This window comes from Rhea americana, unplaced genomic scaffold (genome assembly GCF_003343005.1).
Source record: "Rhea americana isolate MKP2758 unplaced genomic scaffold, rheAme1 scaffold_22, whole genome shotgun sequence".
Lineage (NCBI taxonomy): Eukaryota > Metazoa > Chordata > Aves > Rheiformes > Rheidae > Rhea > Rhea americana.
This window is the reverse complement of record NW_028186329.1, coordinates 1,866,126-1,890,220: the sequence shown is the minus strand read 5'-3', so window position 1 is coordinate 1,890,220 and position 24,095 is coordinate 1,866,126. Positions and strand designations below refer to the sequence as shown.

Below are 24,095 nucleotides of genomic sequence, written 5' to 3'. Positions count from 1 at the left end.
GTGTAAGGAGGGCCGGGCGGGGAGGGGGAGCGCTGGCAGGCGGCCAGCTGCCATCAGAATTAGCTCATTGTTCAATATAACCAGCACTGGCAACCAAAACCCAGCCCGAGCGAGAGAGACTTTCCCCCAGCCACCCCCACCCCTTTTTCTTTTTTCTCCAAGGCTGCACTTTGGAAGAGGTGCAGTCATTCTTCCCCACACCCCCTACCCTCTCTCCACTCCCCCAACTATAAATTCCCTTCTGTAGCATGCTGCCCTTTTTTAATCCACATTTGTGTTTCAGATCATGTAGAAAGGACAGAAAGTGAGCAGGGAGCGGGGGCTTTTGTCTGTAAGTATATGCAATTCCAATCCACAGATTTTTTTTTATTTTATTAATTCTTTCTCTCTTTCTTTGTTTCTTTTCATTTCCTTTTGCCCTTAGCTGGACTTTGCTGCAGCTTGCCTTCCCCCCCTCGGTGCACGTTTCCAAGCAGGCTTTCTTAAAGAAGATGAGAAACGTGCAGTATATATATTTAACTCTTTGTCTTTATGCTTTAAGGCTGGATTTCTAGGCTGGGTTTTTTTCTCCACACATTCAAGGGGAGATGTGAAGTGCTTTTCTAAAACTGCCTTGGTTTTTTTTTGTTTGTTTGTTTTTGTTTTTCTTTTTTTTTTGGCTTTTGCACTCCAAAGACACTAAAATGCATTTTTTGAACTTAATGCACTTTGCTTTTTTAGCATGCATGCAAGGCTCTCGGATTGGCTTTTCGTCTCTTTTCTTCTCCCTTGTAAAACGAATCTCCCTCTTCTCCGCCCTGACACTGGATTCCTCTCAGGCTGCTGGGGTTTATTTTTAGAAAGCAGTCATTCTTGCAACAGCCTTCTGCATTTTTGCATGTGCAGCAGTTAAATTTTGGGTGGTTCTTTTGAAAACAAACCGAAACAAAACAAACGTATTTTGGTGTACATTTAGTGGTGTGCTTTCTTCCAAATGTTTCTATGTACATCGATAGGTATATGAGTTTGCAATTTKATATTCAATACGTATGTATGTGTTTGTGTGTAAACATATGACTCATACCTAATTACATTTCATACATACACACTATAGGTAAGAAATATATAATCAGTTAGAAGAGAACTTTAATTTTTGTCACCAGATGAAATCTGATAAAGGAGGTATGCTACAAATACAGTCAATTGAGAGAGCACTAATTTAAGGTACTGTTTAAATGAGATGGCACCTACTCTTCTTTTTTTCCTCCTTATTTAAAATAGGTGTGTGTGTGTGTGTGTGGAACAGAGGGAGAAAGAAAACTGGAGGTTATGTAATGCAGTGCCATTTCCAAAAATACCTACTCTCTGGGCCGTTGCATTGTGAAAGCCTAACACTGTTATACTTGTCTCTTGATTGCAAAAAAAATACACATTGTAGTATGTCCACGAACAATGGACCACCTTTACAGTAAGCATAGGATGATAGGTTTTTGTCCTCTTGGTTGATTTTTAAGTGTGTTAACCATTAGGTATAGTGCTCTTCAGAGATGTACCAAGTGCTAAGAATAGYGTAGGGTTTTGCAAATCCAGGTACCAGGGATTCCTTTGTCCTATATTTAAGCCTACAGACCACTGAAGTGCAGAGAAGCATGATATATATAAGCGTACATGTGGTTAGAATAATTTGCATGACTTTAATCTTAACCACTGAAGCTTATACTTGGCTCATTCACTTTTATGCTGGCAAAAAGCCTTTTAAATGTTGCGACAGTTGGACTTAAAGCATTTTTTCTTTTTTTTTGTTTTTTTAAATTACTTTCAGATTGTTCTCCTTGTGCTACTTGAGAGAAACTGCAGTCCCAAGACTTAACAGAATCTAAAAATGGTAAGAATTAGTTACTTTAGCAAAGAATCAGTGATTTTTTTAAAAAAAATATAGATGTAAGCCTTCTTTCCACATCCCCAACACCCATTTATAAATATGACCTATATTAGACATACTTTTGAGATTATGGGGATTTGCCACACAATGATTGATGTACTCTGAAAACCTCCGTATGCTGGATCTCTGATTTTAATGCATTTTTTGAATAAAAGAACTGAAATCTCTCTTTGTGCAGTAAGGCTTATTTAATTGAAACAATAAGTGTTTAGAATATTACGAAAAATACACATCATAACACACATAGGAATACATATAGACAAAGCAGTATCCAGTAACTCCACTTCTCCCTTCTTCCTCCCTCCCCAAAAAAGAAGAAATAGGTCACTGCGCTTAGTATGTGAAACAGATTTAATGTTCTGTGAAGGAAGTGCATAAAATGCAAACTTATATTTTTAGTAATTTTTTCAGAATGCTATTCTTCTGTGGTAAGGATCTGTTTCAGAAAAAAAGGCTAGGCCTCAGCCTAACTGAGCTTACAAGCACTTAGTTGCAACAATATTGCAACAATTAYCTGTTTCCTTCACTACTAATTGTATGTATATTTTTACTGGTTTATAGCCCATTTGTTAAAATATAAGATACTATTGGTGATGTACCTAATTTTAAGGATGAAGCATATTATAGTAAACACTCTCTAAATATGGTATTCTCTGAGAAAGGTTATGTGCCTCAGAATCAGCAGGACAAAGAAAATAATTTTTACTTAAAGGGTAGGTAAAACAGGCAGAATTAGATTTGCTTATATATGTAGACATAYAGCATTTTTGATTGAAGATGCAGCTATTACTGAACTATGTCTGAATATACATATTCATGTAAATGTGATGTATGTTGGGTGCTATGTCATACCACTTGCATGGTCAAAAATCTGCTAATTTGTACTAGCAGCAATAGCTAGTTTGAAGTAGCTTTGCATAGGGAGTGCATTGGCACCGAATGCTTTCCAAAATGTGAGGCTCTCAAGGACGTAATATTATAAMGATGGAGTTAAAGAAATTGCATAAATTATTTTATGCTTGTCTGCGTCTTTGGAGTTGTTTTGGTGGGAGGTGGGGAGTGAAGCAAAGAACATTTAAAAGTAAGAAAATGCATAATCTCTCATAAAATCTTTTTTTCTGTTTGACTCCTTGTTTTATATAATTTCTATCTGCAGAAATAAACTTGCAAATTCTGGAGTTTTAGTCTGTTCTGGAACCTACTTTTATCAAAATGCTTTGCTCATCTGTATATAAATGAATAGCTGGGGGTGGGGAATTAAAAGGGAAATGATTCATTTAAGCTGTGAATAGAAATCATGTTAAAATACATTCTGTTCACACAACTGTGGAATATTGGATAAAGAGGCAACTGTTTTCCTACCAACACCAAGGTGACAATCAGCCCACATTTTGAGATAGTATGCAGGCTGTTATGTGCAATATATGACTATCTATGGAACAAAAGATTATTTTAAGTTTTATTGGGCATAAAATAGCCATTGATTTTTACCAGCAGATGGTTCTATAAAACTAGCAAGGTTCCTGTAGTAATCAGTGAAATTTTTTTTTTTTTTTAAGCCAGCTTGTAGGCCAGAACATAAAATACAACTTCGAACTATCCAAATGCAGAAAATCAAATGTAATTACCGATCTGTTTATTTTTTCTATTGTTAGTTCTGAGTGTAAGATAAATTAAAATCTTACTTGGCTGTTCTTGAAAAGTTTTGTATTTGTTCTGAAAATCCTTAATTTCTTCTTTGTTGTTGTTTTTGTTCATCAGAATTTCAATCTAAGAAAGATGARATTTTTGCCCCCACTTACAGGCTTGCTTAAGATGTGAGACTTGGCAGAACTTCTTCCCCTACCACCACCCTTCCCTTCCTTCCCTCCACGTCCCCCCCCCCCTTTTACTTTTGGCACAATAACAACGAATGAAATGAAGTCAGACCACTGACATACTTTCCTTACAGGAGTGGACACACTTGTCTTTGGCATAGTTCTTATGTTTATTCTAAATCTCTCTGTAACCATTCTAATGTGCAGGAAAAATTCTTCTTTACATATTTACATAATCAACACTTTCTACACTAAAATCCATAATTGTCAAAGTGTTTACTTTGTTTTTAATAGACCAGCATATGCAAGGGGCTCTATTCTGCTTCTGAAGTCAGGAAGAAYTTAGCTGTTATATTTCACCAGGCTGAACTAAACTTTAAAAAAGGGGAAAATATGTAATGTTTATTGCTTTGCTAAACTGAAGGTATATTAATGATTTAGTTAAGCTTACAGTAAAATTAAGAGTGGTTAGAATAAGCTTGTTGAATGAGAACAAATTAATTCTTGGTTTAACTCCACTGTTTTAACTTCTCATTTCTTAATGTTCTTATTCCATAAAGTATCTCTTAAAGTTCTTAAAATAAAAACAAAACTCCTCTAGAAGGTTCGTTTTAAATCTGCTTYGCCTTTCCCTAGACTTGGAGTTATGATTTGCTCATACCTAGTTAATGAATCTTTCTTAGAGCTGTATAGTATTTAAATCATAGTAATGTAAAGAGAAATAAAAGGCAAAACAGACTGCTTTCTTAAGAAAATTTTAACTCATGGAGGTTTGAGCCATCTTACACAAGAACACCTGACATTTAAGAATCAGTCCTTACTTGTGTAAAATTTATTTGCTTGCAAAGTGACCCCTGAAGGAGGAAAGAATTTTTCATATTTTTCTGCAGTGTAGAAAGGCCTGAGATTTTTTTTTTCCAATTATTATTTTTATTTGAAATGCTGGAAATTCAGTACACTACCTTCCTGGAAAATGCTGTATGTTGTAACATACAAAGCTAGATTTCACTGCTAATTAAGAAAAGATATGGGTTCTAATTAAAAAAAAATAAAATTGTACTGTAATTGTGTTTAAAATGTATTCAGCCTATGTAATCTAGTCATTGTAATAAAGTCTTTTGTAGGAAGACATAAAATAAGTCTAATAAATCCAGTTTTTGTGACCTCCAAAGACAACTCTTAGCAAAACCAGAAAATGCACTTATTCTTAAGGTAACAGTTAAAAAAAAAAAAATCAAACGGACCTTTTATTCAGTTCAAAAAGTGGTCTGTTTCATTTTAAAAGCAATCAGGTGTGTCCTTTTATCCCTGTTGTTCCCGCTGCAGTTCATTTCTGGACTTCAAGTTCAGTAGTGAGAGTTTGCAGTGCTGGTGCTAAGGAATTTAAATGGCAGGTTTATCAGTAACTAATAAATGTGTGTATCAGTAAACAGATATATTCTTTATAATTTAATTTTGGCCTACCTGAAGACAAAGAAACAAAAAATATTCTAGAGCAGCTCATTATTTTTGTTCCAACTTGCTATGATTTGATGGCTTCCTTCTAAAACACTACTGCGGTGGAACTGCAGAGGTGTCCTGCTAGATAGCTACATCATCCTGGAGCAAAAGACCCCAAAAGGAGGTCAGTGGGCTGAACATTTCTGTAGCATATCCTTGTTCCAACTGGATCAGTTTTGAGACTGCTTTATAATTTGCATTCTCTGCATTTTACAGTCTTACTTGGAGGGGGGGGGAAGGAGAGAGAAGAAGGAAAAATGGGATAGTGGCCTCTTGGAGAGGAAAAACAACTGGGGGAAAGGTTTTTTTCATCAAAGTCAAAGAGAAAGAAATGACAGCCTGCATTTGGATGAAGGAGAAAAAATGGCCAACCCATTCTTTTTGTAGTTCAAGGGAAATGTATAATGTCTTTTAAGTTAGGTTAATGTGCRTATGAGAGAGAGAGAGTTTRTATTTAAGATTTCAGCCTGACTGATGTCTTCAGTCATGAAGGATGTTTTTTCAGTGGGTGATCTGTGTTCATAAAATGACTTTGTTGTTGTTTTAACAAAAATAAGCTCAAAGTTCACAGCTTTAGGATAATCTGTGGAAACTGGAGACTGGGATTTGTCTGACAGAAGCAGACGTTATKATGTGCTTTTTATATGCTCTGAGGAATAGGAGGAATGAGATACGAGCATGAGGCGTTGAGTGCAGCCTCATACTAGATACACACTGGGCAAGTGTAACTCCTGGTTCTGGCATGAGAAAACTTACGCTACCTTGTTTCCTGTGCCTGGAGCTGGAATTGAATTCTCTTTTGTTCTCCTTTATGATAGTTCAGAATTGTATAAAGCTGTAGAAATAAATTGGATCTGATTCTGTTCGTGTGTAGCAAGGGTAGAATCTGGTCAAAAAAGTTATGGAGAGGGATGACAGTTGAGCAGTTTTGGCTGTCTCAGTAGGTATTGTGCTTTCTTAGTATGCTCATGTATTGTATGTGAAGGATACATTTGATGCAATTTGTCCTACACTACTTGATTACTGAAAACTTAGGAAGAGTTGAGGCCTTTCCAGCTTACAAAATAAATAAGTAAAAATAAAAACACAGCCTTTTCAATACTTTTGCTAATTCAGCTGTTCAGTTGTGCAGACAAAACATTTACTTGATTACAGCTAGAACAGTTCAAAGTGGAGTTTAAAAAAAATATTTTTGTGCAAGGCAGATACTGTGGTTATTTCTGTGATACAACTCATGTGTACATTTAAAAACAAAGAAACTATCTATATATGTGTGTGTTTAGATAGTCATAAATATCCACACTCAGGCTACTAAAATTTTAGAACTAGGGACCAGCGTACTGCATCTGAACAGGACTGTGTTGACAACTGAATTGGAAGTTTGAGTAATACTTTGTCTTTTCCCAGGACAAGTCTTTACTAAGCCTTTTTCACAAAGGCTGAAATGCAGGGAAATCAAAAATCACATACCACCTGTAATATTACATGGTTATTACACTTTGCTTTTTAAAGATTGGGAGCAAAAATCCTTGCCAATGAACAGATTTTTTTTTTCATCGTAATACTGCTACCTCATACCTGAGCTCTGATCACTGTGTGTATAGCTAAAGAGAGAGGAGAGAGACTACTTCTAGCAGCCCTAGAACAACTTAATAAAATAGTTCACGTAGACAGTATCATTGACTGGGACAAGATATTTTAATAAAAATATTTTTAAATATTTGTATTTTGTTTTTATTTCAAAGATCTATTCACTCTGATACCTCATTAAACCGTGTTGGTTGAGGGTACAATCTGGAAAGGTGCAAAAATGTTCTTTTCGAATGTTTAATGTGGAATGATACTATGAATCATTGAGTGTTATATGAAATTCAATTTAGACTGCTGGTCTGGCAAATTCACTGTAGCACTACTGAATGAGTCCCTATGTAGATGTTCCTGTGAGGACTACTGATGTTTCCTTCTGTAAATACTGAATTTTAAAAAAGCATCAACCCTCAAAATATGTAACATTTTTTTCATCCTGCAAGAAGAAATGTTTCTGGAGTAATTTTGTGAACACTAACCTTCTTGTCTCTCTACTTGCATCCATAGCTTTGTGGGAAAATGTTCAAAAAAAGTTCAGCAAAATTTTGTATATTCTCCCTGAAGGTAGTGTAAGCCTTGGCTTAATATGCACATTACCAGAAAGAACTCCTGAATTCTTAAAACATTACTGTTCAGAAAGCACACATTGCCATCTTACAGCTAYTCAAAAAGATTAAGTTAGAGAGGTACAAATCTTCCTTCTTTATTTTGACACAAATATATCTGTGATGAATCTTCCAGCATGAAATGGTGTGAGTTTAAATAACTCTATTGCTGTTGGCAGAAGAAAATCCTGTGGAAATTTTCTCACCTTTAATTTCTCAGTTAAGTAATTAAGTAAGAAAACAAAACAAAAAAAACTTGTCAAGCAAAATTGTTTTACTTCATGTTTACYGATTAGGTAAATCCTAGAATCCATATGTATTTGATTATTTACAATATATATAATATATATGATACAGTTTAGGTTATGCTCTCGTATTTGGAGTAACAATAAAGTAGTAAACATTAAATGATGGTAGATGCAGGTGATATGGTGACTGTGCAGGTAAATGTACCATAATGCTTTCAAGCATCTGCTACAGTATCATCACCTGTGGCCATTACATCTCTTAATAAGGTAAGTGCTGTCTGTACAATGTAGTTTTTGTCCCTCATTTCTGAGAGCACCAGTGAGGCCTTTAATATTTGCTTGAAATATGCTGGTTGGGCAAGAGGTTGGTATCCTGTGATGGGTAAGACTTTCACTGCAGGGATTCACAGGAAAGTGGTCAGCAGAGCTAGTGTGCTTGCCACCACTTGGAGAACATCCATGTGGATGTCTAGTCATATCTCTGKTATGTGCAAGAAATTTAAGTGAAATAATAATAATAAAAAAAACTTAATCCAAAATCGTATATTCTTCTGTAGGTTGCCGTACACAGACCACTCRTTTAGAAAATTTATTGGAAATTTAAGAAAATGAAGCATACTTTGAGATTCAGTTTGGTGTATACCTTTTGTGTCCCTCAAAATTGAAAAGAGGGAATTAGGAGAGCATGCAAGAGAAGTGTCTTTCTGCGCTTTCTTTTTGTTCTTCCTTGAGGATTCCATTAGTGGCTGCYATTCTTGCTGGTCTTCCCCTTGCAGTACTTGGTCAATGTTAGGTACAAAGCTACCTGAGAAGCTGAGCATGCAGCCCTTGGCCCTGAATTTTGCTGCTATACTATATGTTCACTGAACAGAGACTTGCATTTGCTTCTGCAGCTACTGTCAAGTACAAGTAGCCACTAATTAGATGTTTCACTGCCTACTTGTGCTTGAAGAGTCCGTGATGACCTCACAAGCATGTGCCTGAAAACTCAAATCCTGTTCTAATTTTCAGGCTTGTTATAGTTGGTTGTCTGTGTGTGCATGTTAATACCTTAAGTAATATAACAAAAGCTATCGCTGCAGTACACAGACAAAATTAAGAGAAAAAGGTGTTGGGTTGCATAGGTTTTTGAGTTTGTTTTTCTGGAGGGGTTATTTAGTTATTTCAATTTCTGCAATGCTTTATAGTATTTTTTTTTGGTGGAAKGAAGTAATTTACAATTGTTTTACTGGTTAATGGAAGTTTCCATATAATGCTAATTTCCCCAGCTTATTCAAGAAAAATATTTGTGATTCTTTTCATTTCAAGGAGTGTGATTCTTTTTGTTTCAAGAGTTTCCCATCTCTAGTGATGGGAAACTTTGTTAAATTCATGAATTCAGTCAGAAGTTGGATGAGCATTTATGACAATGTTCACAGTATAAGATTTGTTTTCTTTTGCTCCTGTTCTTCATATGCACAGTAAATATTAACAGTGCTTTGCAATGGCTCTTGCATGCTTAATGAAGAAAAAGATCAGCCTGAGAGCACTTGTAGCACACAGGCTAGATTCATCTTGAGTAGTAAGGAAAAGTGCAAATTGATCTTTGTGCCAGAAAATTGCATTACACTGAGGTGGTGTGGGGAGGATTTCTCTCCAGGGAAGAATGAAGTGTTTTCTATAACTAACTCATTCAGTACGCCAGAAGACAACTAAAGTTTTTGTCGAAGGGATCTTACCAGCTGAAGAATTTGGTGGGAGTGTACTGGCTACATTCAAGCTAGTTTAGCTTGTGTTCTGGCCTCTTCAGAACCATACTCACTTCTGGAGGCCAGTAGTCACTTAAGAGGCCCCTCAGTGGAAAAATGTGTCTACTTTGGGCACCTAGTCTTCACCAGAATCCTTTCTGGCAGCAAGATGCTCTGAAGCATTAAAGTATATCAGTCTTAAAACCATGTTTTTAATGAATTTTGTACAGCCACTGAGATGTTGCTTCTACATGTTGTAGAAAGGTGTAAATACATACATAAAATATGAAGATGGTACATTATATTGTGGAGGAAAATAAGAGCAAGTTCTTTGAAGAAGCTAAAGAAGATGAGCCAATGCAGGAGACTATATAGTAGCAGATAGTTCAATGTCACCGGGGAAACATTGTAGAAGAAGATGGATTTATATGAGAAGTTTTGTATTTGAAACCTAGGAAAATTACTTCCAAGGTCACTTCCTGATGTTGTATAAGGAAGGAGCAGATGACATCCTATTCTGTGAAAGTGACAGAAACTGAAGAAGTAATGAAAAAAAGACTGCAGAAAACCGTGATGAATAAGCTTGCTAATTCATCTAGAGCGTGGAGAGGGGGATGCAAGAAAAAGCTTACTTGTCTCATTTAGGCTTTTTCATCTCTGTGTGGTTGTGAGCTTGAGTCATCAGACGGGGAGGAATAATATCTTGCCCATGAAAAGGCAGAGCCAGCGAAGGATGCTGATGCACAGAAGGCAAAGGGAAGTTCAGGTGTGCAGCTGTCCTGCCWATACTCTGCCATGTATCAGCTCTTCGTGTAGCGGCAGGTAAAGCCTAGCCAAAAAGGCTGGCTGGAACAGACCCAGTACAGAAGAGAACAATTGTATAATTGTTCGTCAGTTTTCTCAAACCATATATCTCCATCTGCCTGCTGCAAGGAAGTAACCAAATGCTAAATGACTCTCTGCTGATTTTTTGAATGTTCATGGCACTGATCTGGAAAGCAGCATTGCTAGAAATACCTGCTATCCTGCCGTATATTGAAGATGTGAAGACAGAGACACAAGAGGCTCAAACTTGTGATGGAGAACCATGCAAGAACGGCAATCAAGTTCATCAAGTTGAAAAACCTCACACCTGTTATGCCATTTATTCATGATGCTTTTAAATGCTTAATTAAGTTTGCATTTTAACTTGGGAGACTTGTGGTTTCTGTTAGTTTAATATTGAAAGCTTTGACAATGAGCCTGTTTCTGAACTWGCCTGTCAAGACAGCAGCATCCTATTTAATCGTGACTACAGCTTCTTAAATATAAAAAAGATTCACGAAAACTTCAGTCACCCTTTGAAATAAGGAGTAATGATGAGCACTCTTGATGTTACACTGGCATTTCCTTCTCCAGAAGATTCAGAAGGTAAAGTTGATTGATAGCAGACTACAATCCAACAGAACTCTGACAAGCAACAACCATTCAGTTGACAGTTGCTGTATGTATTAAATCTTGCACGCTAGCTTTGGAACATGGTGGACGTTAATATATGCTTTCATAATGTTCCCCTCACTGTTAAAATAAACTATTGCAGATGGGAGTGCTAGTTTACCTCTTCCACTGGAATTAATGATAAAACATACATTGATCCTAGCACAAGGTTTTCTTCCTGTTTTCTTTAAAATGAGTTAGTTTTATAACAGAATGATTTATCTGATATTTGAGTAGCACTGCGACATGATTTGTAGTGAAGACTCTTTTTATGCATCTGGATGATAATAGTGTGCCATTGATTTTAAACAGAACTTACTGTAGCAGGAGGCTTTGAGGGGATTAAGAAGTAGATGGTAAAATGTGCTGGGAGAAGCCACTACAGCTCAAACCAACTGATAGCTGAGAAACTTAAGATACTGCACAGTAATAACTGTTTCCAATTAGCAGGAACTATGTCATATTTTTTTCAAAAGAAAATGCAACAGGAAACAACTGAGAAGGAAAATCTGCCAGACACTTCTGGTGATGCTGACATCAGCCAGAATGGAAATAATCTACATTTTTTCCTCTAGGAGCTTTAATGTTGATTTACATCATTGCAACATAGAGCAATGGTGATGAAAAATCCCTAATCTATTTTAAAGAAATATAGGTATGGAAAGGAGGAGGAGGAGCACTATTCCATTACAGCTATATGGTCTGTCCTCAGGGTAGCATGGTGCAAGGACGGCTTCTGTCAGGTCTGCGTTATGCGCTGCTGCAGAATCACAGGCCCTCACTGTTTGGGCCTGCATCAGGGAAGTTTTAATGTGCTGCGGAGTGGAAAAATATGCCATGAGAGAAATGCACTGCCACTGTTTTTCCTTCTTTCAACACTTATATTTTACCCCTCCATTCCTCAGCACATGGCCATTCATGCTTCGCTGAAGAATTACTAGACTTGGTGAGTTGCTGACTTTTTCTTTGGAATTAGGAGTTTCTAGAGGACTACTATTTTTTTTCCTCAGAGTTAGTTTACATGATAAAGAAGTTATCTGAAACTTGTCAAAAGGTGGTTTCCATTGTACTTGGAGTGGTTGATTTTCTTCATCAAGTCATGGGTCAGAATTCCAGGCCGCAGTGGAGCTGAACTCCTGAATATTGGAGTGAGATGTGAGGAACAGGACTTCAGTCATCACTCACATGGAAAGATAAAAAGATAGAAAAAATATCTCAGGACACTTTCCTTATTTGCTTCTTAAATATAAAAAGCTCAGGAATGCTTAGCAGGAGTGTGCTCATTGTGCTAAACYGCTATCTTTGAGATGTCTTAAGTGTGCTTTTTCTTCTGGATATATCTGAGTGTTCAGAGATTGCTCTGTATGTGTAGGAATTAGGATCATGTAGCAAGAAATTTATTTTAGCACCTTGCTGTGACTGATAGTGTGGATTTAGTCCAACTCTTCAAAAACTGTTTTGTATATCTGCTTTGAAGGTGGAAAAAATTCTGTGCTCCCTTGCTATTGCTTGTAAGGAGCAAGGAGCTTTATAGGAGGACCAGTAGCTAAAAAATGGAAGAGTAGGTGCTGGTGTCTTGAAATGATAGAGCCATTGCAATAGTAAAAAGAGAATTCTTGGTTTGTTGAGCAGAGGAGAAAAGGAGAGTCTGCTCCGAGAAATCCTTCTGTTTTGAACAAAGTAGCAGTAAATAGCATTGCAGTCTTGATGCTGTAATAACTGGTTAATAGATTGAGCATTTATTTTCCACTACTATGCTTTTCCTAATTTTACTATTTTATAGATTTTAAGAAAATGGAGGCTAAAAAAGTTAAAAACTATCTGCTTTACAGTTTGTAATTCTCTTTTGGAAGCTGGCCTCAATTTCTCAGGGAAAAGAGCTTTCTTAATGCTGGATACTGTCTCACACAGCACTTCCCAGGTCAGTGGGGTTTTCTTCCCCTGATTTAGCAATGTGGGAGTGAATGGTGATGTGCCAGAAAATAATGTTCCCAACACGTAATGATGTTAGTCAGATGTTTAGGGGTCATCCATTCTGGCAGCTTATGGCTGAAGTTTACTAGCTTGTTTTTTTTTTTTTTCACTAATGATCATCAAACAGTGAGGCTATCGGTTTGAGTCAGCCTACTCTGACTCATTATCTAGACTTGCAGGAACTTGAATTTTCAGTCCATTCTAAAGTTTGGTAATTCTGTCATGAATCCTCATGTTTTTGTTGTTTAAGTCAAGCCTGTACTCCCATAATAAGTACTTCTCACAGGAAGTACTAAGAGATGAAAAGGTGGTGTCTATCAATGAAAGCATTTATCTAGAAGTGTTTGCTTGATGCTGACAGCTGGGATGCTGCACACCTTACATGCCCCTCTGTAACAGAGCAGTTTGTTGCACTTTTGCTCTCCCTATAGCTCCTCTTGAGACGTTGATATCAGTTGTTTTGAGCTTCTGTAATTGACTAAAATCTCTTGCTGTGTATTTATAGCACCCTAGTAACCACCTTATCTAAACATCTAAGTAGCGTTTCACAGAGGAGGTAGCGTGGCCAGACGTATCTTTTTTTTAATTATTTTTCCTTGTGGACTAGTAAGTCCCAAGCAGACTTTTCTACACTGGCATCTTTTTTTCCATTCYGGAAACTCCCTCTGTGATTTCTTTCATCTAACATTTAGGGAGGACCGAAGCTGCGATGCCCTGGCCCTTCAGCTGTGTACGGAAGGCAGGAGTGACAGTGCTTTGGCTGCCAGGTTCATCACATTGATAGGGTTATAGCATTGCAGTTACTACTGGTGGAGTAGGTCCATGTGATTATTATCTACCAGTGGTGGCTGCAATAGGTGTTTCTGAAGAAGGTATTAGGAAAGTAGGACGTTACTAAAAATTTTGTCCCCAGAGGAAATTAATGTGAAAGATAGTTTGGGGGGTTTTGTGATTTTTGTTTTTCCTTTTAATCCTGGAGCATATTTGTTAGTTTATCTTAGAGTTTACACCTCTTCTCCCCCACCCCAGAAGCTCACCCTCACGCTGTAGTCCCTCCAAGTTGTTATGAATGTAAGTTTAGATGAATGCTCCTTTTTGTCACTTAAGTGCAAGTGTTTTATTCCTGCTAAATTATTAATACTTTGGGACGAGAAGGTATATAGACTAATTTGAGTCTATCTCAGATACATGGAAAATATAGAAACTGATGTACACCGTAACAAGTAATACTGTATTCTGTTGCTTATTCCTTGCCTGGAATTTTTATGTACTTGGTCATGTGAGTATGTTCTGCAGTAGAGCTGAACCACTATTGCTGGTTCACATTATGGTTTTCATACAAAGGCTATGGCTATACAACAAAATCAAGATATAACTGCAAGACAGGTAATCAGTGATTAAAAATAACAAGAGCAGAGCTTAGGAGTTACTTGGTATCTTTCATTTGTGTGTCTCAGTATGAACATGAACTGATGARTCTACAGAGCACCCTGTGCTATGCRTTAGATTTCAGACATACCCAGAGAGCTTAACTGGCTTGTCTGGCWTACTATCCCATAGTAAGCTAAAAAAGAAAAAAAGATTTGATGTTTTAATCAGTACACAGCACTGCATTTTGTACTATAGAAAATCACAGAAGAGCTTATTGGAATAGGCAATGCCTTAGACTCTTTATTTTAAATTTCTCTTATATTTCTTACTTTACAGTAGAGCTCAGATTTCTTTTTTAGAAAGATGATTTAAATAATTCTTTGATAATTTCTTCAAGCTGCATCTAGTCCAGCTGTGACTACTAATAGTCAAACTGCAAGTCCACAAAAATAAAAACATTTCTCTGGTTTCAGTGTAGATACAGTGGCAAGCAGGTGAACAAAGTTAATGCACCAGGAATTTAAGTGACCAGGTAAATTTTGAGTCCCAAAGTGCAAAGAAGTTTGAAGGGTGTGATAAAGGAGTTCAGCTTGAAACTATGCAGAAGGAGTTTAATTCATTGACCAAGGGCCCAGTAGGCAGAAGCAATAGGAAAATAAGTTTAAGATCTTCAGTGTAGTCTGCAACACTGGTACCTGCACTTGGTAGTGTTCAACGAGAGCAAGCTGGAGAATGGCTATCACCACCTCCTGCAGCAGAGGACCAAAGTGCAGGAGGGCTGCAATGCAGGTGCACCCTGACCTGCCTGGTGTTCAGGCACTCTGGGTTCCCCCCCACTGTTGGTGGCTGCTTTGGATCGTGACCTTCCCCCCAGGGTGACTCCCTTTCTCCACYGTGGAGCGGGCCTAGGAGAAGTGGGCTCTTCCCTTGGTGTCAGGTAGAACGAGTCAGCCCAAATCCTCTCTCCCRTGACAGCATAGGAAGTTTTGCCACAGTTGAGCTGTAGGTCAGTATCTTAACCATTAAACCCTACTGACATCTACTTTACCTTATGTCCTTTGTAAAGTGTAGGAATTCCTTTAATGTCAAAAAAGATACTAACAGGATTATAGCTGTGCTTAGTGACCTCAGAAGGTGCTAGGTTCCTGTCCACAGTTCATTGTGGAAGGATTATCAAAGATGCATTCCCATTGCCTTGTGCAGGCATCAATAAAAATAATAATCTTCATTAAACAGACTTTTGCCAGTGAGTTATGGCTGCTAATGGTGCTGGGCATAGCTGTAATTCAAGAGTGCATTGTGGGAGCTGTTCATCCTAGTTTTTCCGCCTCCTCAGTAAGACAGTTGTCTRTAGTGTCCTTTGCAAGGGATGTTGTATAATGGGTTGGAGGCAAAGAGAGTGGGCATGTACGTGGTCTCACAAAACCCTAAGTAAGCGTAACAATAACTGACATCTGTTTCTGTGTGTAAGTCCTGCCATATTACAGAATTTCTTGAAGAGAGTCCAAAAGCCCTATTAGAACYATGGAATGGTAAGGTTGGAAGGGGCCTCTGGAGAACATCTAGTCCCACCCTCAGCGAAGCCSCATAGGGGGATTGAAMCRATGACCTTGGCAYTAGCAGCACCATGCGCTAACCAACTGAGCTWAAYCTGCCCAAAGAAAAAGATAGGTCCTGTGCTCTTTAAGAAAGGCTGTGAAACGCAGCATGTCATTTACAGTACAGTTGAAATGCTCTAGGGACAGGTCTTATTGTCAYGGGCACTCAGATGTGTACTGCTCTAGCAGCCTGGGCTAAACTCGACTGACATTAGACTTTTGGTTTTAGTAATGCGGGCTGTCACATGAACACCGTTTGATTGCATTTGATGAATCTCTCTTTGTTAGTAAGAAATTGTATATATTTATGTCACTGCAGGTTTATCAACCAAGGTTAACGATTTGGGTTAGCCAGGAACTCTTTCCAACCAGCCGAGGGGATGGGGGATTTCCAAAGGTAAAGTTATTTTTGTAATTTCTTTCATCTAACAAACAGTCTGCTAAGATGAAAGTTTTCTGTAGAAAGCACTGTGAAAGTTCCTTAGGTTTGATTTTATGACTGCTTCCAGAGAGTAGCCAGCTCTCATGATTTCATCACGAGTCTCATGGTATTCTGTTTTTCTTAAAGCCTTGACTCCTTAAGCCAAGCAGTTAAGTGAGGATTTCAGCTTTCATTTTAAAATTATGTTTTTAGCCTTCAGGGCTGCAGAAAACATGGAGCTCTTGCTGGCTTACATACCAGAAAGAAAACATACTAATTTTCAAAAGCTCATGTTTCTTAAGTCTGTCTCATGATCTTGCAAGCTTGACATCTGATTTTGAATGTTTGATTTTGGTAATTTTCAACTTGGCAATACAGAGAAAAAAAAGTTAATGATAATACAGGGAGAGGGAAGGAGATTTTTCCATGCCTTTTTCCCTTGTTCTTTTTTTTCTCATTTTCTTCCAAGTTTTGTGCTGGTGTTTTACCTTGCTTGAGTTAAAGCATACAAAGATGGCASTCTTCATTTAAATTTGACGAGGAACAAGTACACTGTTAACATAAATGCAGAAGATGTGGCATATCAGACAAGTCTGGTAATACTTTGATTTATCACTTTTACTGATTTCATAACCCCCCCAACTGGATATGAAATTTGAACAGGAAAATAAAGCAGTTACTCAGAACCACAGAACATGWGTGTTTTCGTCTCATATTCTCTTTCATTAATGACTCAAAATCTGGCAAAAAAAWTGGCAGGTAAGCTAAGGAGAGAGTACACCGAAAACTGTTTTGATTAAATTTCAATTACTGTCTAGGCTGCAGATCGCTGTTAACAGAACTTTGCTATTCCATCTGGATAGCACTATATTTTCCACACTTTTTCTTTAAAGGAAGTTCTAAAATTCATAGCTGGGCTGCATTTGTGTGCATCAGATTTGCAGACTCATGTGTGATCATGCCTATTTTTAAATTAACGTATATGGCAGTACTGCCATTTCTGACATTCAAAATATTTCAAAAGTTCAGCTAAATAGGCTGATAGCAATGCTGGATTAAGATGAATGTGCTATATATGGTCACACTTACATGAAATGAAACTGCTAATTTTATGAATCAGCTGTGTGCTAACTAGATGATTTTTATTCACACTTTTAAAGTTACCAGTGTTTCCTGAGTTATCATTCATCATTACACAAAGTTGCTCCTGGAACACAGGAATAAAGCTGTGAACTATGTGCAGCTTAGTTAACAACAGCTAAATGCATTATATTGCATTTATGAATAGCCATGTTTTAGTGTTACACGTATCTTTAAAAAAAAAGTATATCAAAAGGGATTATGGTTTCTGAACTGGTAAGAAAAATATTATGCTTTTTTTTTTCTTTACAATGATTAGATTCCTGCTTTGCAAGTTCCATGTGTTTGTTCTAGCTTTTATGTAATTCTTCAAAAGATATTTGGCATATGCATAGAAGGACCAATTTTTAGAACTMGCTCCAAATTTTCTTTCATAATTGAGTTTCAAAAGCAACTTGAATATGAGTTGCACAGAGTCCAGCTTCCAGCAGAATATCAGCCTTAACAGAAACTGAGTGTCTTTAGAATGTAATATTCTTCATCAGGCTTATAAAATTAATCAGGGTGAATTGTTGAAGCAGACTGCAGAAAGTGCTCAGTCCTTCAGTTTAACGCTTTTATGAACTCACTGCTAATCCTAAACAGGTTGGACTAAAGAAAGAACGAAATGAAATGAGTAGGTTTTTTTAAACTCTTAATTTCAGATAAAAGACCTTTTCTTTCTCATGCAACCAACAAGTATAAAAGGATATATTTATTAAAGGCAACTTATTTCCAGACCTAGAAGGGTCATATGGGACTTTTTATCTTATGATTGTATGGCAGACTTTCAGGACTGAGATTGTTTTCACAGCTGAAAAGGAACTGCCCAACACAATGCTGCTGGAAGCCTGCCCAGCTCTTTGGTCTGTGTGGTGTGCCTGTTTGCATGTGCAAGTTTCTCGTTTTCCCCACATATCCTGTAATGATACACAAGTAGCAAATTTAGTCAACAAAAAAAGCAAAAACATTATCGCGAGGATGGAATTTTCTGGAGTCCTGTGAAGGAGCATGTTTGTGCAGTCACGCTTGTATTTGAACAATATTTCTTCATTCTGAAATTCTGTCTCGGGCAGAATTCCCAGTTTGGCTCTAGCAAAGATAAGGTACGTTTCCAGTCCCACTCCTGCCCCCAAGTTGCAGAGCCCTTCTGCACGTGCCCTCACAGCGGGCTCTGCTCGGTTGCTCTATTTCTGGTGCCCCTCAGGAGAGGGCCTGCTTTGCCCCTAGGAGAGGATTTTGGCTCTGTGTTCAGCCGGAGAACTGCTGTGGGCTGGCGCGGTGCGGCGGCGGCAGCTCATGTGCCAGAAAGCAGAATTTCACCTATAAATTGTGACAAAGACAGTARGAAAGTCATTGCATGGTTGTGCTCTTGGCGCAAGTAAATGTAGCTAATACGGGCGCTCCAGTAAAAAAATCGTGCCTCAGAAAAGCCTGGAGAGGGAAAGACCCTGAAAATAGCACTTTCTTGGTAGTTGTAAAACTGCTGCAAGTTTATTTCTTAATTCAGAAGTTCACAACTTTCCTGTCAGAATGATGGAACTCAGAGAAGACAGCTTCAATTTCTTAAAAAAAATAAAAAAAAAAAAAAAAAAGAAAAGAAAAACAAAGTAATCTTTTGTTTGATGAACATATCCTAAGCAGTAAAGCCAGTAAATCACCTTTACAATTCTTACCTCTTAAATACAAAACCCAGATATTTTTCAATCACTTACAGTACATTACTAGTAAAAAACAGTGGTTTGCTTAAGATCTCATTGTAACAAATMGTCACCAAAGTATTTAAGCACATGGTTAGCTTTTAGTCCTCCTATTGATGCTCAAACTGAGATGTACATTTAAGTGCTTTCCTAAATAGGCCTAGAGTTAAGCCAGTGGGGGCAATATTTAAGCTTGGTTAACAAAAGCCGATCTGAGGTAGCTGGCCAACGTGACGCTCTTTCTTAACTTGTCCAGTGACCATGCTAATACAATACGGTATACTTAGAGTGCCARTAGGGAAAGAATAAATGGTATTTTCAGTGATGTATTACAGGAAAGTCACTTACTAGTATATGCTAGCTGCTTAAGGTGTAAGGGTTTTAAAAGATGAGAGGCCTAAGCTCTGAAAGATCCTCTGTAATAATGAAATGGACTTTCATATCTAAGAGATCCTTTCCACGTTGGAGACCAAGTGGAGCCATAAAAAGGAGCTTGAGATTTAAAAAAAAGCAAGCAAAGGAATTCATTGGTAGAGTACCCCATTAACGGTTTGGTTACCTGTGTCAGCACTCAGTTGTATTTTTAGAAGGGGCTCTGTGCCTTCCTTAGATTGGTGGCCGTGAGCTCTGCATCATCGATCCTGAGGTGCTGTGCCTGCATTTTTATGCCTTGTGTGTGCAGGACAGGTAACTGCAAGTCTCCAGCCCTCCTGGTACACCAAAACAGCTGCAATGCAACGTGCGCAGGCGCAGGTTTGGGGCCGTGCAGTGCCAGCCCTCGTGGAGGGGCTGAGCTCGGGAAGCCCCCGCCTCTCCCGCACCGCTGTGTGTGGAGTGGCTGTGCTCACCCTACTTCTCCAGGATGAAATGTTTTCCTGGAATGAACACAGGCAGTCAAGGAGTTGGAAAATTTGGCCTGCACTGCAATTGCTCAGTATGGTGGTAGCAAGAAAAAGCCCTTACAGGAGCAGCGCCGGATGTACAGCGGATGGTGAGCTGTGGAGAGGGCTGTCACTCGAAAGCTTCACCCCGTCCAGCTTCCCTAGGATGGTTGGGGCTGCCCCAGCTGCTGCACAGGGCCAAACACTCCAGCGTCAGCAGGAGCGGAGGGGTTGTCTCAACTCCTTTGTACTTCATCTGCCAGGGCTCACTTGTTCCACTCAAAGTAAAGACGTTTCCTCATGTTCCTGGGCTTGCTTAGTTTTTAAACAATCTTTTCCTCCCTGTGGCATTAGTATTTACATTGAGTGAGCCGTGTTTAGTAGGTGTTTACATCTAAACTGCAGTTAGAGGACTATAAAAACTTTAGGATATGGAAAGGGAGGGTGGACCCCATCAAACAGCCTTTGTGGAAGCACAACTAATACTGTTTTTCTTCTCTGCAGGGATATCTTCCTATCTCAAAGGAAGTAAATCGCAAGAAGAAAAGTGAGGCTGAAGTGGCGTTCCTGACTCCAGTAAATGGCTATGGACACCATTTCACCAAAATTAATTACCTCTACTCTTTTTAATCATAATTGCTCCATTTGTATTACATATGGTGTATGGGTTTGATGAGGTCATGATGTCATATATCGGGAATTGTTTCTGTGTATATCATCAAGTGTAAGAAGAAACTATGGGACTCTGAGCCTTGCTTTAGAGAATAACAGTGGACAAATGTGTACCATAAAAATAGTTTTTAACATTCTGACTCAAGCGAAAGCTCTCAGAATTTCACACTGTGAATCCATGTTTACAAACATTACAGGTGGGCCTTCAGGCCTGGTTCTACCACAGCAATGTCTTCCACTACTCAAACTCCACTGCTCACATGCAACTGGTTAACTGCTCTCTCTCCATTTCCACCATCCCTAACTGCTTCTTGCAGAGGCTGAGAGTCCCCCTTTTTTTTTTCATTTAGATGTAACAAGCCTAGTAGTTTATTTTCATCAATTGTCTGTATATCTCTATATTTTATCCATGTACTCTTTTGATGTATAGAAGTAGTATGAAACTCATGGTTTCCTTGTGGTAAGTGATTGTGATGCTGCCACGGGATTTGAGACACTGATGAATGGTGCTATTTTGGACTTTAAATATGCTCCTTGGCAAGGTAGCTCTGATGGAGTTATTTTTTATTTCCATGTTCTGAGAAGGTGTTGGTACTTTGTTTTTCTGAATGTTGTTCTTTAGACTGGACTGACTTGTTTACTTGTGTCTTCAGTGTGGCTTTCTTATTCAGTGCTGTAGGTGAGTAACTACTTATAGTGTAAAGTGAGGAACTGATTCCCTATCAGGGTCCACTCACAAACATGCAGTTATAGTGGGAGCAATCACAAAACTGTAATTTACTTAAAATCTCCTTTCTGATTCCTATCCACCTAACTTGGAGTAAGATGAGCAATAATTTTCCACCAGTCTTTCAAAATCTCTTTGATTTTTTGCTTTTTTAAAGATTTTTTGAAAGAGGGGACAAATTTTAATGTCCTCTTCAAATCCATAAATTAGGGGATATAGTCAGAAAAACAAAATTTGTTTCCAGAAGGAGACCTCCTAGAAGGGAAAGAGTACATTTCCACAATACTGTCAACGTGGGTTTTACATTTTTGTTTTTGCTCCCAGAGAATTAACAATACAAAACAATACAGAACACAAAACTAAACAGTATCATCTACTCATGGAATGTTGTTGTGTTAGACACAGTCTGAAAGCCCACCTTAATTTTTTATATAACTCTGTCTTTTAGCTCTTCCTTTTACAGGGCAGGCCTTGTTCTGAACTGTTTTAGCTTCTGACTGTTAAATACCAATGCATGCACTGCACTTCCTAGATTTCTTTCCTTTCCCCTCCTGCTGTATCCCTTTTCTTGTACATTTTATTTTCCAATAGAGTAGATACGTCTACTGTGCTGTATATAGAGCAAGAAATAATATTCAGCAGTTGTGGCATTTATGTATAGTTGCAGTTGTGTACTGCTGAAACCGCAGGCTTTTGTAACAACGTGTTCTTTAATAATGCACTACAAGTACCCAATGTATTTTAGCTATTTTAGTAGGATTTGTTCAATAAATACGCAAGCTCTAAGGGTAACTGTGATGTCTCCGTTTCCTTACTGTAAGCAAAGGGTTCCTTCACCGTGTCTTTGCACCTGTTCTTTATGTGACCTCTGAGTTTATTTCAGACGTATCCGGTGATGTAAAAGGTGATTCCTTTGGAATTGTTGTCTGCTAAACAATAGCTATTGTGATAACTAACTACCAGCCCTGGCGCTGGCGAGCGGCAGCTGCCGGACAACTGTGGCCACGTACGTCTCTGCTAAGAGTCCGGAGAGCCTGGGTCRGGCGTGCTGCTCGATGCCGGGTCTGGTACTTCCAGGAGGAGACGGTGGCTTTATGCGTATGGTAAATACGATACATTTCATTTGCAGTCTGACTTAAGCGACCGGTTTTCTAGCCCGTGTAGGTTAGTTTTACAGAATGCTGATACACTCCTCTCTTAAAAACAGTTTTATTGGGGAATGGGGAAAGCAATAGTTGCATTTGTAAAGCTTATGATGTATATTRATTTAATTTTAGCATAGAACAGAGACATAGCCTCACTTTTCAAAATCTGAAGCGGCGCTCTGCCGATTAACAGATCGGGGGCCAGATGCGGGTCTGCCCCCGAAGCTTTCCAGTTGTGAGACCCACTGCGCGCAACGCCATCCACCTCGCCTGTTTGGCCCCGCTAAGTGAATTTGCACAGGGACGGAATTTGGCCTGCTGGCTTTGGCTGGATCATAAAATAAGTGGCCAGGCAYGCAAGGCACCACTGAGCCGAACGGCCACCGATCTAACATAGGAAGGACAACGCACTGCTGTGGGTTTGGACTAGGGTTGGCTCTGTGGTCAGAAAGCAATTTAATTTACACGTCTGTACATACACAATATGTGTGAGTGTGTGTATACGCACTATATACACACAATATAAATAGATATGTATKTACATATTATATATGTATTTAATGGTGAGAAGCAATAGAATTAGAGCACTTTTTATTGACTGATTCTTTTTTTAACCTGTTTGCCACTGGCTTTGGGAAATAAGTGAATCATTTCTAAAAGAGCTGTGAAAGGTGATTTAAAACAAAGGCTAAAAATCCCAATCCTGTTGTTAGTATTATTTAAATTTGCTACACAGGAAAGGCTCTTAAAGCTTCTGGAAAATCTGGCAGGACTGCAGCTGGTCATTTTAGGACCTGTAACTGCTGCCGTAAGGACTGCCTGACCTTGGGCAATGTTTTTTCATCTTCACAGCAACATGCTGCATTTTAGTAAAGACGTAAGSATCAGTGGATTAGGGTTGTTGCTCAAACTACAGCACAACCGACAATGACTCTTGAATACCACAGAGAACATGGTTTTTGGTTAATAATAAATGTGAAAAACTCCTTACTATATACATCTTTTCATACAACAACTTCCTAGAGACTGCAAGTCGTCAAGGCCGATTTTAKACGCAGGATGATTGAAAGAGGCTTCCTAAATAAATACGCAAAGGTGACCAACTCCATCGCGGCAGCAATGGTGGCCGCAGCATGCACATAGCATCAACTTCTTAAGGCTTGAAGAAAAAGAAAAGATGCGTTACAGCCTGACAGCAACTTAAAAATCCCAGCAGGGTCTTTTTTAAGGAATGCATGTAGGATTTCATACATGTCCACTTCTTTSTAAAGATCCTTGAAGCAGAAGTATTGACACTGCTGTGAAGAAATCCGGTCTGGCCATGTGGGACGCAACGATGCGTTCCTGCGCTCGTGCGGGGCCGGGGGCGAGGAGTGTGGTTCAGGGCTAGCTGGGGCAAGGGAGCAGCCGCTGCTGCTCTTCTTGTTGAGGAGGTTTCCTCTAGGTGAAAAACCAATCAAAATAATTGAAAAAAAAAGGCAGCGGATGTGTCTCACAGCTAGCTGCTGCAGTAAAACCATGATGTTCTCCCTACCCCTTTCACCAAGCTTGTTAAATAATTATTTGTGCAACAGAAAGGCTAGTGACGGTATTTTTTAAGGCATTG

At 38.6% G+C, this 24,095-nt stretch overlaps 1 protein-coding gene across 2 annotated transcripts; it reads left to right on the top strand.

The window, feature by feature from the left end:
• The first annotated feature begins 23 nt into the window (after positions 1–23).
• NREP (neuronal regeneration related protein) lies at positions 24–22,136 on the top strand. 2 transcript variants are annotated; one of them, XM_085305358.1, is made up of 5 exons: positions 24–179; positions 284–331; positions 1,802–1,864; positions 16,144–16,221; positions 20,450–22,136. In XM_085305358.1, exons 3-5 carry the CDS (start codon positions 1,862–1,864, stop codon positions 20,573–20,575), a joined length of 207 nt encoding a protein of 68 aa, XP_085161484.1. In that variant the 5' UTR covers positions 24–179; positions 284–331; positions 1,802–1,861; the 3' UTR covers positions 20,576–22,136. The 2 variants fall into 2 exon arrangements, with proteins under 2 accessions (XP_085161484.1, XP_085161483.1); XM_085305357.1 differs by lacking the exon at positions 24–179 and having other exon boundaries at positions 186–331.
• The last annotated feature ends 1,959 nt before the right edge of the window (positions 22,137–24,095 follow it).

Excerpts from the sequence above, each read along its gene's own strand:
- NREP (XM_085305358.1), top strand. Across the intron at positions 16,222-20,449 it reads GGGATGGGGGATTTCCAAAG|GGATATCTTCCTATCTCAAA; the intron begins GTAAAGTTATTT and ends TCTTCTCTGCAG.